General features: G+C 45.0%; 1 protein-coding gene across 3 annotated transcripts in view; it reads right to left on the bottom strand.

Annotated features, from left to right (window-relative positions):
- Positions 1-3,132: 3,132 nt before the first annotated feature.
- The window catches only part of stim2b (stromal interaction molecule 2b), an 84,976-nt gene continuing 70,216 nt past the window's right edge, over positions 3,133-17,892 (bottom strand). For 2 of the 3 annotated variants that reach the window (XM_084165661.1, XM_084165663.1), the window contains exons 3-12: positions 16,506-16,617; positions 12,449-12,560; positions 11,216-11,331; positions 10,450-10,627; positions 10,077-10,254; positions 6,602-6,763; positions 5,221-5,321; positions 4,518-4,756; positions 4,132-4,318; positions 3,133-3,759 (exon numbers count right to left, since the gene is read on the bottom strand). In XM_084165661.1, coding sequence (XP_084021787.1) covers positions 3,177-3,759; positions 4,132-4,318; positions 4,518-4,756; positions 5,221-5,321; positions 6,602-6,763; positions 10,077-10,254; positions 10,450-10,627; positions 11,216-11,331; positions 12,449-12,560; positions 16,506-16,617 — 1,968 coding nt within the window. In that variant the 3' untranslated portion in view covers positions 3,133-3,176. The remainder of the gene's footprint in view (positions 3,760-4,131; positions 4,319-4,517; positions 4,757-5,220; positions 5,322-6,601; positions 6,764-10,076; positions 10,255-10,449; positions 10,628-11,215; positions 11,332-12,448; positions 12,561-16,505; positions 16,618-17,892) is intronic. The other variant, XM_084165662.1, reaches the window with a different exon arrangement.

The following is a 17,892-nucleotide window of genomic DNA, read 5'->3' as shown; positions in this document are numbered from 1 at the left end:
GATAAAGATGAGCAATAATGACTGTATACAATAAATAATTCAAATGTTGAGCTATATTGTAAGCAAAAAGAAAAGGGAAATTATATTATTTTAAACTAATACAATTGCTCAGTAGATTTGGTTGAACAAGTAATCATTTTTTTCCTCAAAAAGGTAGGGGTCAAAATTATTGACACCCCTAAAGATTCTTATACATAAATTAGTCAAAAGTTTAGTATTTGGTCCCATATTCCTGCCACTACATCAAGCTTGTGACTCTACAAACGTGTTGGATGCATTTGCAGTTCATTTGGGTTGCGTTTCAGATTATTTTGTGCCCAGTAGAAATTATTGTATTGTAATGTATTGTTTCATTTTGGAGTCCCTTTTATTATAAATAAGAATATAATATGTTCCTAAACACTTGCTACCGTGATTACGGATAATCCTGAATTAATCGTGGTTCCACATCAATGTAGTGTTTAGAAACATATTCTATAACAATCCTGTCTTCAGTGAATTACATTGACTTTTTTCCCAGTATTTGTCACCCAAAGACAGATGCTTTAAACGAATGACGTCATAGAATGAAAGCGTTTTGATTTTCACGGTACATTGAGGATGTGTAGGGTGGAGTTCGTTTTTGACTAATTAGGTGTTCAGAACCAAAACTCAATAGAAACTATTCTATTCTTATTTATAAGAAAAGTGACTCCGAAATGACACAATACATTCATTACTATTCATTTCTACTAGGCACAACAACAACAAAAGAGTCTGAAACACAACCAAATAAACTGCAAATGCATCCAAGTTTCTAAAGTCACAAGTTTGATGTAGTCATTGCGTGCTAGGAATATGGGACCAAATACTAAACTTTTGACTATATATTTATAAGAAACTTTAGGGGTGTCAGTAATGAAAAAATGTAATTGTTGTTAAACAAAATCTATTTCTCTGAGCAATTGTATTACACTGAACAAAAATATAAACGCAACATGTAAAGGGTTGGTCCCATGAGCTGAAATAAAAGATCCCCAAAATGTTCCATATGCACAAAAAGCTTATTACTCTCAAATGTTGTGCACAAATGTGTTTACATCCCTGTTAGTGAGCATTTCTCCTTTGCCAAGATAATCCATCCACCTGACAGGTGTGGCATATCAAGAAACTGATGAAACAGCATAATAATTACACAGGTGCACCTCGTGCTGGGGACAATAAAAGGCTACTCTAAAATGTGCAGTTTTGTCACACAACACAATGCCACAGATGTCTCACGGTTTGAGGGAGCGTGCAGTTGGCATGCTGACTGCAGGAAGGTCCACCAGAGCTGTTGCCAGATCATTTAATGTTCATTTCTCTACCGTAAGCCGCCTCCAACGTCGTTTTAAAGAATTTGGCAGTAGTGCCCCATGGTGGCGGTGGGGTTGTGGTATGGGCAGGCATAAGCTACAGACAATGAACACAATTGCATTTTATGAATGGCAATTTGAATGTACAGAGATGCCGTGACGAGATCCTGAGGCCCATTGTCTTGTCATTTATCCGCCGCCATGACCTCATCTTTCAGCATGATAATGCACGGCCCCATGTTGTACACAATTCCTGAAGCTGAAAATGTCCCAGTTCTTCCATGGCCTGCATACTCACCAGACATGTCACCCATTGAGCATGTTTGGGATGCTGTGGATCGACGTGTTCGACAGCGTGTTCCAGTTCCCGTCAATATCCAGCAACTTCGCACAGCCATTGAAGAGGAGTGGGACAACAATCCACAGGCCACAATCAACAGCCTGATCAACTCTGTGCGAAGGAGATGTGTTGCGCTGCATGAGGCAAATGGTGGTCACACCAGATACTCACTAGTTTTCTGATCCACACCCCTACCTTTTTCTTAAGGCATCTGTGACCAACAGATTCATATCTGTATTCCCAGTCAGGTGAAATCTATAGATTAGGGCCCAATGAATTTATTTCAATTGACTGATTTCCTTATATAAACTGTAACGCAGAAATTGTGGCGTTTATATTTTGTTCAGTGTAGTATCCTTTTTTTGAGCATAGAATATAGCTTATTATTATAATTATTTATTTGATGCAGTCATTATTGCTCATCTTTATCAAGGGTGTCAATCATTTCGGACCCCATTATATATATATATATATATCGAACAATCCATAACGAGAGACATTGGAAAACGCACCAACTGGTTCTGGCTGCAGTAGACTAGCATGTGTTGCATTTCCAATGCCTCTCCCCATACATCATTCTCATCTACACATCAATATTTACTCCGCACGCAGCGGCGGTCCTTTCCCAGAAAACAGGAAAGCAGTAGTGCAACAAACTCAGCAGGATTTTTATTTCTCAAAGGAAACGAGTCCAGAGCTCAGGAGCCTCTGTTAGACACAGGAAGTGATGTCAAGCTAACAAGCCCACGATGTAAACCCCCTCAGTCCCCAGATAGAACACAAGTGGAGATTCTTTTTTGGTTCTTTAACAACAAGAGACGACAAGAGAAGTGACCAGGCCAATGCTCTTCACGATTGCCTGGGCGACGGCAGCTGACATGAACCTTGACCTTTCGACTTTTCTGTGACCTTTGAAGGCTTAACTGTGAGGTTATGGTCGTGTTCCCCTACCCATACGTTGCATGCATCAACCAATGGTTGCGCGCCACATCATCGACTGTGTCATCAACTGACAGACTGCTATAACATATGATGTGGTTAGCTGATACGTAAAATACCTATGCAGGCGTTGTAAGATCTGGCATCAGCAACGCCTGGGCAGAGGAACGCAACCTATGAGTGACAAAAAATATATATATGGCTACCGATCTGGAAGAGGTCTGAGGCGCCCAGGAATATATCCATTCCATCTGGGAAGAAAACAAAAGAAACAAAAATATTGTTTTGGCTTCCGTTGATTAAGGCTAAAAATCTCTCTTTCTCTCTCTCTCTCTCTCTCTCTCTCTCTCTCTCTCTCTCTCTCTCTCTCTCTCTCTCTCTCTCTCTCTCTCTCTCTCTCTCTCTCTCTCTCTCTCTCTCTCTCTCTCTCTCTCTCTCTCTCTCTCTCTCTCTCTCTCTCTCTCTCTCTCTCTCTCTCTCTCTCTCTCTCTCTCTCTCTCTCTCTCTCTCTCTCTCTCTCTCTCTCTCTCTCTCTCTCTCTCTCTCTCTCTCTCTCTCTCTCTCTATCTTTTCTTCTTGAACAAGCTCTTGATCTTGGACGAGGACCTCTTGGCCTTGTCTCCATTGCCACAGGAGTCCTGGGAGGTGGTACTCGGTTGCTTCTGCTCCTTGCCCCCCGCCCCCTTGCCCTCATTGTCCAGTGAGGTGAGGGACGGGTAGCGCCCAACCGCCACCCCCCCTGCCCCCGTCATGCTTGCGGGCAGCTGGCCCATGCTATAGGACTTCTCCAGGATGCCGTTGTACACGGCCTTGTTGCCCGCCGACGAAATGGCGAAGGACATGCTGTGGGACTCTGGGATAGATCCACGGGTGAGGTCGGGCGAGCCCTTGTGTTTGTGTCTGTGGTGCTCCAGGGCTGGGGAGGGGTTGGCCGAGGAGGGGGCCGCAGATCCCCCTTGAGGAGGGGGTGAGTCCCTGAAATAAGACTGAGGCTCCTGCTGGCTCAGCATCATTAGCTCCTCACGGGAGATCTTGCGATAGGGGGTCTCTGGGCCCGGCGTGCAGGGGTTGGTGTAGGACTGTTTACGCCCCATGGAGGAGTTGAGAGAGTCTGTGTCTGAACACGTGTCCTGAGTATCCCTGTCTCTGAGAGAGGGAGAGTAAGACAGGGAGAGAGAGTAAGAGAGAGAGAGAGACAGAGAGACAGAGACAGAGAGAAAGAGAGAGAGAGACAGAGAGAGAGACAGAGAGAGAGGGAGAGAGAGAGAGAGAGACAGAGACAGAGAAAAAGAGAGAGAGAGACAGAGAGAGAGAGAGAGAGAGGGAGAGAGAGAGAGAGAAAAACCTGAAAAGTCAGATCAGCACACCTCTTTGAATCAGAGGTTAAATGAGAAAGACACATTTCAGTTGAATGCATTCAGTTGTACAACTGACGAGGTATCCCCCTTTCCCTTTTGAATGCATTATCTTAAACGGATCCACATAAAAAGAGGGCAGAGGTGGGTTAAGGTAACATACCCCTTCCGCTCGATGTAGAAGATGTATTCCTCTTCCCCCTCGGGATGGTAGGAGAGGGGAGAGCTGGCCATGGAGAGCAGGTCGGGGTCGGCAGACATCATTGAAGGCTGCTGTGTGCTGTAAAGGCTCCGGCGGGAACGGCACATGCTGCTATTGCGTGTCAAAGGGGGCCGCATCATAGAGGCTGCTGGGAAAAACCAGAGAGAGGGGACGTAAGGTTACTATCCTAAATCATACATACTGTGACTGACCACATTTTAAAATCTATTTGAGCCTTGTTGAGGTAAAATCAGACTGAGTACCCTCACATCCTGACCATACACTCACACTTCACTTTACAACTCTAATTGGAGTATTTGCATTTCAATGACAACCTCCACACTTACAGGTGAACTGTGGAATGATTGGAGGGGTGTCCTCATCGAGGTCGTCCACCCCGCCGGCGATGGGGTACGGGGGCACGGAGACGCGGGGCATGACCACCCAGCTGTGGTCGGAGTACAGGGTGGCGGTCAGGCTGGGAAGCCCAGCGTTGTGCACCAGGGGGAAGCCACACAGCTTCTCCATCTGCTGCCAGCGGTGGAGGCGCTCCCTCAGGCAGGCCGTCACCTCTGACAGGGACTTCCTGGAAACAATCAATCAATCAAATGTATTTATACCAGTAGTTATCACAATGTGCTTCTCCAGCAAACTTGGCTTAGACCTCAAAGAGCAAGTAGAAGCAGAGACACGTTGGAGAACCTCCCTAGAGGAACCCAGCTCAGAGGGGAGGCCCATCCTCTTCTGGATGTACTGGCCTTTATCCAGACAATACACTTGGGTTTCTGTGCTTTTATTTGAAGTAGATACCACTAATGCAAGTTACTGTAAAAGGAATTGATACCCGATAGGTAGAGTTTGACATATGTGGGGATCCTGCTAGCCTCAATCAGTAATCAATAGATCTGGCATAAATCCCCAAGCATTTCACATCAATTCAGCTCAATGGACAACGACATATGGATCAGGGTGACAAAATACAATGCACAACACCATGAATTGACAGCAGCGTAAAATGAATGGTGCAGGTGAGTATGAGTTCTCTCTTACTTGGCCTCTAGGATCTTGTGGTCCACCTCGTCCAGTGATGAGCTGTGAGCAACGTGAAGGGTCCCAAACACACTACTCCTCTTCTTCTTGATTTTCTCTGCCTGCCACAAAGACATAGACATAATGCTCATCATCGACAAGGACTAGGGAGTTTTTCAGCATAAAAATAAACGGAATAGAGCTAAGCACAGGCAAAATTCTAGAGGAAAACCTGGTTCAGTCTGCTTTACACCAGACACTGGGAGACCAATTCACCTTTCAGCAGGACAAAAACACCAGGCCAAATATACACTGGAGTTGCTTACCAAGACAAAATGGAATGTTCCTGAGTGGCCCAGTTACAGTTGTGACTTAAATCGGCTTGTAAATCTATGGCAAGACTTGAAAATGGCTGTCTAGCAATGATCAACAACCAACTCGACAGAGCTTGAAGAATTTTTAATACAGGTGCGCAAAGCTCTTTGAGACTTACCCAGAAAGACTCACAGCTGTAACCGCTGCCAAAGGTGATTCTAACTTGTATTGACTCAGGGGTGTGAATACTTATGTAAATTAGATAGTATTTCTGTATTTCAATACATTTGCGAAAATGTCTAAAAACATGTTTTTACTTTGTCATTATGGGGTATTGTGTGTAGATGGGTGAGAAAAATATATATTTAATCCATTTTGAATTCAGGCTGTAACACAACACAAGGTGGAATAAGTCGAGGGGTATGAATACTTTCTGATAGTCCTGTACATCTGTTGCCAAGACCACAATCTGTTGGCTGGAGCAGAAACAGACTGGTATCCAGGCAATCCTTCATGCATTGATATACAATACAATGTCCTGCAGAGACTAGTTTTATCAGTAAGTCCTCAAATTGGGCCAACAGGTCAAATGTGACCACATCTACTTTAATGAGAGCAACATATTGCTGTGTTTCATGGTTTGTGCTATCACAGCGCCGCAGTTAATTGACTTCTGAAATTGCCTGATGAGCCAGCCTCGCTGCAAGTTACAAAGGCAAAAACAAACAACGCAATTAAAAAGTAATTTAGCTGTGTCATTAAAAGAACTCATTAGGAAAAAGCTTACATTTTTTGTGTGTGTGTGTCTGTGTTTGTCCGTGTATCTGTGTGTATGTGTGTGTGCTTGTGTGTGTGTGTGTCTGTGTGTGTGTGTGTCTGTGCGTGTATTCAGCTTGTTCCAAATTGCACCTCACAATTGAACACTCAACTCGTTTACAAATTCAGAACCAAATGAGGTTTGAACCAAACTCTGTTACATCCCCCCCAAAAAAAAAATCCCCCTAAAATCCTACTCCTACGTAGAAACTTTAAACTATCTCAAAGGAAGTGATGTCATAGCGATGTCATTCGGTCTCCAGGAAATTACCTCTTCCTTAGCGACCGTGAGCTGTAGCTCTGCACTGTGTTTCTTGATGTTGTAGTACTGGACTTCTATCTCGTGGGTCAGTTGTAGCCACATCTGTAGGGCGTCTGGTACCGACCACTCTGTCTGCATCTCCTTCTCCGCCCGCTTCAGGGCCATACGCACCTGGCGACAGGAAGGGGGGGGGGGGGGGGGGGGGGGGGGGGACACACACATTTAGGCGTCGCACACTTATTAAATAAAATGGTATCATGGCATAAAAGTGGGGGCAGTACTGTTACTGTACATAAGGGGATGGTATTATGCGATGCGCAGGGGAACAGTGTCACATGCTTTACTGTGGAATACGAGTATACACCGAGGAATAGTATTCTATGTGTGGTAAGGATATGATCTGAATTCGACAATGCATTCATCTGGTAATGGAGACTGCATTGTATTGTATGTGACACAAGGGAGCAGTATTTCACGTGACACAGGGAGACAGAATTTGACGCTACACAGAGGACAGTATTTCACGTGGCACAGGGAGACAGGATTTTTTGCTACACAGGGGAACAGTATTCTGTATAGAGTTACAAAGGGAGAGAATGTTACCGGTAACAAGATGTACCAGTAAACTAGCAGATGTATGGAAACTTTCAAGGATTTTAGGTAATTTTCATAACATGTAAAAAAAAACAAATAATAAAATAAGGTTTTAAATATGAAAAATAGATTGACAAAGCTGTGAAACATTATCCTAAATACAAACCATCAACTTAGTGAATACCATTGGTGTTTAATATGAGGGTTTCAGCATGAAATATCCTTTATATTACTAAACACTTGTTCATTTGACTATGTCTATATGTCTTTGTTGTCAATGTTTTGGGGCCAAACTGGTGGCAGAAGAAGTCAATAATTGGAAGAGTAGCAGAGTTAATCGCTAATTATGTCAATAGGCAGGTTTCCATTGACCCAGGTTTATTCGAACAAAGGCAATGTCGCAAAAAAAAACATTGTGACATGTGTAATGGAAATGTCAGATATAGGAGAAATGTCCTAAAGACCGATAAAAATGAAGAGCTGTTCAGCAGGGATGGATGATTATTTTGTCTAACTTTCTTTATTGGGACAAATTATGGAAATGAGGTTATTTGAATAAATGATTATTGCCGAATAATTTTGAAGGTACTCGGGGGACGTGATGTCATCACCAACTAACTTGCACCTGCTTGCTAAATCAATTTTTTTAACTATAGAAATAATGTTTATATGCAGGACAAGGATTGTCCTGAATTTCAAGAATGCTTCATCTTGCTTTTTTCTGGTTGGCTAGATGCAAGTTTCACCATCCAATTATTTCAGATCTACATGTGTGCAGATTTCATCATGGCACAGACCGATAGGTTGGCACATGACAATTATTAGAGTGTGGCAAATGTTAGTCAATGTATCCATGCTGGCTTTCGCGGGCTATACCGGAGACATGAAACAGAGAGGTGGGAGGGCGTATATGCTGTCACCAATTTACAGTGGGGGAAAAAAGTATTTAGTCAGCCACCAATTGTGCAAGTTCTCCCACTTAAAAAGATGAGAGAGGCCTGTACTTTTCATCACATGTACACGTCAACTATGACAGACAAAATGAGAAAAAAAAATCCAGAAAATCACACTGTAGGATTTTTTATTAATTTATTTGCAAATTATGGTGGAAAATAAGTATTTGGTCAATAACAAAAGTTTTTCGATACTTTGTTATATACCCTTTGTTGGCAATGACACAGGTAAAACGTTTTCTGTAAGTCTTCACAAGGTTTTCACACACTGTTGCTGGTATTTTGGCCCATTCCTCCATGCAGATCTCCTCTAGAGCAGTGATGTATTGGGCTGTCGCTGTGCAACACGGACTTTCAACTCCCTCCAAAGATTTTCTATGGGGTTGAGATCTGGAGACTAGCTAGGCCACTCCAGGACCTTGAAATGCTTCTTAGGAAGCCACTCCTTCGTTTCCCGGGCGGTGTGTTTGGGATCATTGTCATGCTGAAAGACCCAGCCACGTTTCATCTTCAATGCCCTTGCTGATGGAAGGAGGTTTTTACTCAAAATCTCACGATACATGGCCCCATTCATTATTTCCTTTACACGGATCAGTCGTCCTGGTCCCTTTGCAGAAAAACAGCCCCAAAGCATGATGTTTCCACCCCCATGCTTCACAGTAGGTATGGTGTTCTTTGGATGCAACTCAGCATTCTTTGTCCTCCAAACACGACGAGTTGAGTTTTTACCAAAAAGTTCTATTTTGGTTTCATCTGACCATATGACATTCTCCCAATCCTCTTCTGGATCATCCAAATGCACTCTAGCAAACTTCAGATGGGCCTGGACATGTACTGGCTTAAGCAGGGGGACACGTCTGGCACTGCAGGATTTGAGTCCCTGGCGGCGTAGTGTGTTACTGATGGTAGGCTTTGTTACTTTGGTCCCAGATCTCTGCAGGTCATTCACTAGGTCCCCCCGTGTGGTTCTGGGATTTTTTCTCACCGTTCTTGTGATCATTTTGACCCCACGGGGTGAGATCTTGCGTGGAGCCCCAGATCGAGGGAGATTATCAGTGGTCTTGTATGTCTTCCATTTCCTAATAATTGCTCCCACAGTTGATTTCTTCAAACCAAGCTGCTTACCTATTGCAGATGCAGTCTTCCCAGCCTGGTGCAGGTCTACAATTTTGTTTCTGGTGTCCTTTGACAGCTCTTTGGTCTTGGTCATAGTGGAGTTTGGAGTGTGACTGTTTGAGGTTGTGGACAGGTGTCTTTTATACTGATAACAAGTTCAAACAGGTGCCATTAATACAGGTAACGAGTGGAGGACAGAGGAGCCTCTTAAAGAAGAAGTTACAGGTCTGTGAGAGCCAGAAATCTTGCTTGTTTGTAGGTGACCAAATACTTATTTTCCACCATAATTTGCAAATAAATTCATTAAAAATCCTACAATGTGATTTTCTGGAATTTTTTTTCTCAATTTGTCTGTCATAGTTGACTTGTACCTATGATGAAAATTACAGGCCTCTCATCTTTTTAAGTGGGAGAACTTGCACAATTGGTGGCTGACTAAATACTTTTTTCCCCCACTGTATCATTGCGCAATTTGCCTAAATGGATAATGGAAAAAACTACGAACCGTAGAAAGCAATTGTCGCATCTGATTTCTATAAAAGCTTTCTAAATGTTGATTAGATGCTTTTTTCATTAATTAGGCTATTTTCTCTTGAACCATATGGTCTATCCACTAAAACTCATGGACAATATGGATACAGATAAATAATATACAAAAATGAATATTTTATATGAAAATTACAGAAATCTGTTATTCAAGTATACATGACCAGTTTCCATAAATTACCTGTTAATTACCAACATTATTTATCATTCTGGTACCTTTGGTAAATGACTGTTAGTTTTGCAACCTAAATGATGATACACTACATGGTTCCTACCTGCACCAGCTCCTCCTCTGCGTATTTGAGGCGGCTGAGCTCACACTCAGCCCCCTGGCGGAGCTCGCGGAGCCGGTACGACTCCTTCTTGGCCCCGCTGATCTCATCCCTCATCTTCTGCTCCAGGTTCTGCTTCTCCACCGCCACCGTGCGGTTCTCCTCCTGGGCCTTCTCCAACCTGGGGAGAGAAGAGGTGAGAGCCACGAAAACCTGACCAAGGTTCATCTTCACCATCATGTAATATTACCCAAACCCTTGGGTCAACACCTCAAAGGCACTACAATACCTGTATGTACACACACACACACACACACACACACATATATATATATATACTATTTATAAAACTTGAATAAACTACCAGGTTACATACCGTCCCTGTAGGTCCATGAGGCTCTGCTCAGCACTCTGCAGGCTCTCCAAGTCCTTCATCATCTGTCCCATGTGCACCCTGGAAGACTTGTTCTGGATGTATGCGAACCAGCAGCCCCCCACCCCGATCACTATAGATACCATCAACACAAAGTCCTTCAACCAGTTGTGTTGCGGACCTGGGGGGAGACAGGGACGGAATGTAGCATTGTATATTGGTGGTCCAGCTCAGTTGGTAGAGCATGGCCCTTGCAATGTCAGGATAGTTGGTTCGATTCCCGGGGACCACCCATACGTAAAAATAAATACAAATGTATGGACTTCTTGACCTTACAGGAAAACTGTCCTATAGTACGTATAGTATCTTTGGATGTAAGGTTTGGCAAAAAGCTCCTGGTGAATACATACATACATCATTTAGCAGACGCTCTTATCCAGAGCGACTTACAGGAGCAATTAGGGTTAAGTGCCTTGCTCAAGGGCACATCGACAGATTTTTCACCTAGTCGGCTCGGGGATTAGAACCAGCGACCTTTCGGTTACTGGCACAACACTCTTAACCACTAAGCTACCTGAATCTAGAGATAGGGGTATGGTAGGTGGGGTATGGTACTGTAGTCTGCAGATCAGAGTAATATTGCTACTTGTTGATCATTTCCTTGATGGAAGAAGACATATGATAAGTAATCATAGTTATGTTCTTACCCAGACACCCCCGTAGTGGCATCAAACACTCTCTCATATATACCTGTGTGTATTGTACTTACGTAAGGGAGGGCCGAAGAGCACAGCATCTAGAGCTTTTAGATTTAGTTTCTGTTTGTGCCGCTGGTCTAATATCTTTAGCTGACCCGACATAAACGACGGTTCGTTCGCCGCTAATCTGAAACAGAGAGAGAAAACGAAATGTGTTGAGAATTATATTCTTCACTGCTAACAATGATATAACTTTTATCAACCAACTACAGCATGTGATACATGACTAAGTCTGTATCTTATATCATGTTTTAAATAGGCGTTGGCATTAGTGTGTGTGTATTTTTTATTTAACCTTTATTTAACTAGGCAAGTCAGTTAAGAACAAATTATTATTTACAATGACGGCCTACACCGGCCAAACCCGGTGTAGGCCTGTGTGTGTGTCAGTGTGTGTGTGTGCATGAACGCCTGCCTGTGTGTGTGTCTGAACATGCCGGTGTACTCGTGCCACCACCACCATCTTAAACTGGATCAGACAACATGGCAGCCAGCGACACCCAATCCACTGCTGTGACATCATTTCATGACTCAGCGCCCATGGGTACGGGGGGCGGGGGGGGGGGGGGGGGGGGGGGGGGGGGGGTAACACAACACCCCTGACCCCCTGACCCCCTTCAACCCCCCTCTATCCCCCCTCTATCCCCCCTCTATCCATGTACTCATTCCACACATGAGTACATGGAGTCTCAGTGAGTCTCATTCCTGAAGAGATTCTAATATAACTGCTCTAAGTCTCCCCTTCATGTCATTAAAGACAGCGTTAATGATTCCATCTAAACAAGTTCAAGTCAATTTAATTTACATTTCACCTTGATATAGCATAATAGCCTGGTGATTTCGGGTTCATGATATAAACTGGGATGTCTAAACTGCACTAACGTGACTATGTGACTACATGGGTGGGGAGATGTTTTGTTAGTTGAAGTGGGCATATGTGTCATGTTTGATCTTTTCATCCCATTCCACCTGCACTACCTCACATATCCAGCAGTCGGCAGCATTGGTCTGAGTAATTAAAGCTGTGTGTATGATGTGCTGTTCAACTTTTCAAACTAGACCTGAAACCGTTTAGCATACATCTACATCATGATAAAGCACTGCAAGCTATATCTTCACCATCAGCATCACACAAAATCAGCACTGTGCATGCATCATGGAAGGCATGATTCAGTTCAGTGGTGTTATGGATGTTGTTGGTATCTGTGATAGTCTTCTGAGGTGGTGTGTGATAATGTAGTCACCGAGGCAGAGTGTTTCCGTTGATCCGGAAGTCTCTGAAGCTCCTCTCGTACTGAGGCAGCTCCACCGACTCCTTCAGCCACTGGACTGTGTCCTCCGTCGTCCAGTTATGAACTACAGACAGAGAGACATTTGAAATTGACATTTGCTTCCATTTACCTCCTCTCCCTTCCTCCCTATTTTTAACCCTCTCTCCATCCATCCCCCTCCCTTCCATCTCTCTCTCTCCTACCTTCCATCTCTCCCTCTCCTACCTTCCATATCTCTCTCTCCTACCTTCCATCTCTCTCTCTCCTACCTTCCATCTCTCTCTCTCCAACCTTCCATCTCTCTCTCTCCAACCTTCCATCTCTCTCTCTCCGACCTTCCATCTCTCTCTCTCCAACCTTCCATCTCTCTCTCTCCAACCTTCCATCTCTCTCTCTCCAACCTTCCATCTCTCTCTCTCCTACTTTCCATCTCACTCTCTCCTACCTTCCATCTCTCTCCTACCTTCCATCTCTCTCTCCTACCTTCCATCTCTCTCTCCTACCTTCCATCTCTCTCTCCTACCTTCCATCTCTCTCTCCTACCTTCCATCTCTCTCTCATCCTTCCATCTCTCTCTCCTACCTTCCATCTCTCTCTCCTACCTTCCATCTCTCTCTCCTACATCCCATCTCCTCTCTCTCTCCTACCTCCATCTCTCTCTCCTACCTTCCATCCTCTCTCTCCTACCTTCCATCTCTCTCTCCTACCTTCCATCTCTCTCTCTCCTACCTTTCATCTCTCTCTCCTACCTCCATCTCTCTCTCCTACCTCCATCTCTCTCTCTCTCCTACCTTCCATCTCTCTCTCTCTCCTACCTTCCATCTCTCTCTCGTCCTACCTTCCATATTCTCTCTCTCCTACCTTCCATCTCTCTCTCTCCTACCTTCCATCTCTCTCTCTCCTACCTTCCATCTCTCTCTCTCACCTACCTTCCCATCTCCTCTCTTCCTACCTTCCATCTCTCTCTCTCCTACCTTCCATCTCTCTCTCCTACCTCCATCTCTCTCTCCTAACTTCATCTCTCTCTCTCCTACCTTTCCATCTCTCTCTCTCCTAACCTTCCATCTCTCTCTCTCCTACCTTCCATCTCTCCTCTCCTACCTTCCATCTCTCTCTCTCTCCTACCTTCCATCTCTCTCTCTCCTACCTTCCATCTCTCTCTCTCTCCTACATTCCATCTCTCTCTCTCTCCTACCGTTCCATCTCTCTCTCTCTCCTTCCTTCCATCTCTCTCTCTCATCCTACCTTCCATCTCTCCTCTCTCCTACCTTCATCTCTCTCTCTCTCCTACCTTCCATCTCGTCTCTCTCCTACCTTCCACTCTCTCTCTCTCCTACCTTCCATCTCTCCTCTCTCCTACCTTCCATCTCTCTCTCTCCTAACCTTCACCATCTCTCTCTCTCCTACCTTCCATCTCTCTCTCTCCTACCTTCCATCTCTCTCTCCTACCTTCCATCTCTCTCTCTCCTACCTTCCATCTCTCTCTCCTACCTTCCATCTCTCTCTCTCCATACTCTTCCTTCTTCTCTCTCTCCTACCTTCCATCTCTCTCTCTCCTACCTTCCATCTCTCTCTCTCCTACCTTCCATCTCTCTCTCCTACCTTCCATCTCTCTCTCATCCTACCTTCCTTCTCTCTCTCTCCTACCTTCCATCTCTCTCTCTCTCCTACCTTCCCATCTCTCTCTCTCCTACCTTTCCATCTCTCTCTCTCCTACCTTCCATCTCTCTCTCTCCTACCTTCCCACTCCTCCTCTCTCCTACCTTCCATCTCTCTCTCTCTCCTACCTTCCATCTCTCTCTCTCCTACCTTCCATCTCTCTCTCTCCTACATTCCATCCTCTCTCTCTCCTACCTTCCATCTCTCTCTCTCTCCTACCTTCCATCTCTCTCTCTCCTACCTTCCATCTCTCTCTCTCCTACCTTCCCATCTCTCCTCTCTCCCTACCTTCCATCTCTCTCTCTCCTACCTTCCATCTCTCTCTCCTACCTTCCATCTCTCTCTCTCCTACCTTCCATCTCTCTCTCTCCTACCTTCATCTCTCTCTCTCCTACCTTCCATCTCTCTCTCTCCTACTTCCATCTCTCTCTCCTACCTTCCATCTCTCTCTCCTACCTTCTATCTCTCTCTCCTACCTTCCATCTCTCTCTCCTACCTTCTATCTCTCTCTCCTACCTTCCATCTCTCTCTCTCCTACCTTCCATCTCTCTCTCCTACCTTCCATCTCTCTCTCCTACCTTCCATCTCTCTCTCTCCTACCTTCCATCTCTCTCTCTCTCCTACCTTCCATCTCTCTCTCTCCTACCTTCCATCTCTCTCTCTCCTACCTTCCATCTCTCTCTCTCCTACCTTCCATCTCTCTCTCTCTCCTACCTTCCATCTCTCTCTCTCCTACCTTCCATCTCTCTCTCCCTACCTTCCATCTCTCTCTCTCCTACCTTCCATCTCTCTCTCTCCTACCTTCCATCTCTCTCTCCTACCTTCCATCTCTCTCTCCTACCTTCCATCTCTCTCTCTCCTACCTTCCATCTCTCTCTCTCCTACCTTCCATCTCTCTCTCCTACCTTCCATCTCTCTCTCTCCTACCTTCCATCTCTCTCTCTCCTACCTTCCATCTCTCTCTCTCCTACCTTCCATCTCTCTCTCCTACCTTCCATCTCTCTCTCTCCTACCTTCCATCTCTCTCTCCTACCTTCCATCTCTCTCTCTCCTACCTTCCATCTCTCTCTCCTACCTTCCATCTCTCTCCTACCTTCCATCTCTCTCTCTCCTACCTTCCATCTCTCTCCTACCTTCCATCTCTCTCTCCTACCTTCCATCTCTCTCCTACCTTCCATCTCTCTCTCCTACCTTCCATCTCTCTCCTACCTTCCATCTCTCCTACCTTCCATCTCTCTCCTACCTTCCATCTCTCTCTCCTACCTTCCATCTCTCTCCTACCTTCCATCTCTCTCCTACCTTCCATCTCTCTCCTACCTTCCATCTCTCTCCTACCTTCCATCTCTCTCTCCTACCTTCCATCTCTCTCTCCTACCTTCCATCTCTCTCTCCTACCTTCCATCTCTCTCTCCTACCTTCCATCTCTCTCCTACCTTCCATCTCTCTCCTACCTTCCATCTCTCTCTCCTACCTTCCATCTCTCTCTCTCCTACCTTCCATCTCTCTCTCCTACCTTCCATCTCTCTCTCTCCTACCTTCCATCTCTCTCTCTCCTACCTTCCATCTCTCTCCTACCTTCCATCTCTCTCCTACCTTCCATCTCTCTCCTACCTTCCATCTCTCTCTCCTACCTTCCATCTCTCTCCTACCTTCCCTCTCTCTCTCCTACCTTCCATCTCTCTCTCTCCTACCTTCCATCTCTCTCTCTCCTACCTTCCATCTCTCTCTCTCCTACCTTCCATCTCTCTCTCTCCTACCTTCCATCTCTCTCTCTCCTACCTTCCATCTCTCTCTCCTACCTTCCATCTCTCTCTCCTACCTTCCATCTCTCTCTCTCCTACCTTCCATCTCTCTCCTACCTTCCATCTCTCTCTCCTACCTTCCATCTCTCTCTCTCCTACCTTCCATCTCTCTCTCTCCTACCTTCCATCTCTCTCTCCTACCTTCCATCTCTCTCTCTCCTACCTTCCATCTCTCTCCTACCTTCCATCTCTCTCTCCTACCTTCCATCTCTCTCCTACCTTCCATCTCTCTCCTACCTTCCATCTCTCTCCTACCTTCCATCTCTCTCTCCTACCTTCCATCTCTCTCCTACCTTCCCTCTCTCTCTCCTACCTTCCATCTCTCTCCTACCTTCCATCTCTCTCCTACCTTCCATCTCTCTCCTACCTTCCATCTCTCTCCTACCTTCCATCTCTCTCCTACCTTCCATCTCTCTCCTACCTTCCATCTCTCTCCTACCTTCCCTCTCTCTCCTACCTTCCATCTCTCTCTCCTACCTTCCCCCTCTCTCTCCTACCTTCCATCTCTCTCCTACCTTCCATCTCTCTCCTACCTTCCATCTCTCTCCTACCTTCCCTCTCTCTCCTACCTTCTGAGGTTTTCCATCCCTTCCACAGCTCCTCCACTGTGATGTGTTGGTCTTCTCTGTGCAGGTTACTGTGTTTGTTGGTTTGTTGTTGCTTCATATCTTCTCTAATAAACTGCAAGAAGAAAAACACATTTGGTTATTATTACTGGTTATTGTATCATTATAGACTGCAATAAAACTGATGCAATGTGAACATAAACTAACTGAAGTTAAATACAGGTATAGAGTTATGACATTGTAGAGAATCATGGATACCAGCAGACATGACTTACAGTGTGATGTGAGATCTATTAGTTGTGTCTCTATGGTCAGACCACAGGTGTTGTGACTATGGTGTTTGAGCCGACTAGAGTATGTGGTGTGTGTGTGTGTGTGTGTGTGTGTGTGTGTGTGTGTGTGTGTGTGTGTGTGTGTGTGTGTGTGTGTGTGTGTGTGTGTGTGTGTGTGTGTGTGTGTGTGTATATACAGTGACGGAATTTTGTACGTTTGCCCACTGACAAAGAAATGATCAGTCTATAATTTTAATGGTAGGTTTATTTGAACAGTGAGAGACAGAATAACAACAACAAAATCCAGAAAGACGCATGTCAAAAATGTTATAAATTGATTTGCATTTTAATAAGGGAAATAAGTATTTGACCCCCTCTCAATCAGAAAGATTTCTGGCTCCCAGGTGTCTTTTATACAGGTAACGAGCTGAGATTAGGAGCACACTCTTAAAGGGAGTGCTCCTAATCTCATCTTGTTACCTGTATAAAAGACACCTGTCCACAGAAGCAATCAATCAATCAGATTCCGAACTCTACACCATGGCCAAGACCAAAGAGCTCTCCAAGGATGTCAGGGACAAGATTGTAGACTTACACAAGGCTGGAATGGGCTACAAGACCATCGCCAAGCAGCTTGGTGAGAAGGTGACAACAGTTGGTGCGATTATTCGCAAATGGAAGAAACACAAAATAAATGTCAATCTCCCTTGGTCTGGGGCTCCATGCAAGATCTCACCTCGTGGAGTTGCAATGATCATGACAACGGTGAGGAATCAGCCCAGAACTACACGGGAGGATCTTGTCAATGATCTCAAGGCAGCTGGGACCATAGTCACCAAGAAAACAATTGGTAACACACTACGCCGTGAAGGACTGAAATCCTGCAGCGCCCGCAAGGTCCCCCTGCTAAAGAAAGCACATATACAGGCCCGTCTGAAGTTTGCCAATGAACATCTGAATGATTCAGAAGAGAACTTGGTGAAAGTGTTGTGGTCAGATGAGACCAAAATCGAGCTCTTTGGCATCAACTCAACTCGCCGTGTTTGGAGGAGGAGGAATGCTGCCTATGACCCCAAGAACACCATCCCCACCGTCAAACATGGAGGTGGAAACATTAT

This window comes from Coregonus lavaretus (genome assembly GCF_964263955.1).
Source record: "Coregonus lavaretus genome assembly, chromosome: 7".
NCBI classification, from domain to species: domain Eukaryota; kingdom Metazoa; phylum Chordata; class Actinopteri; order Salmoniformes; family Salmonidae; genus Coregonus; species Coregonus lavaretus.
The sequence above is the reverse complement of the archived record's forward strand: the minus strand, read 5'-3'. Positions and strand labels throughout refer to the sequence as shown.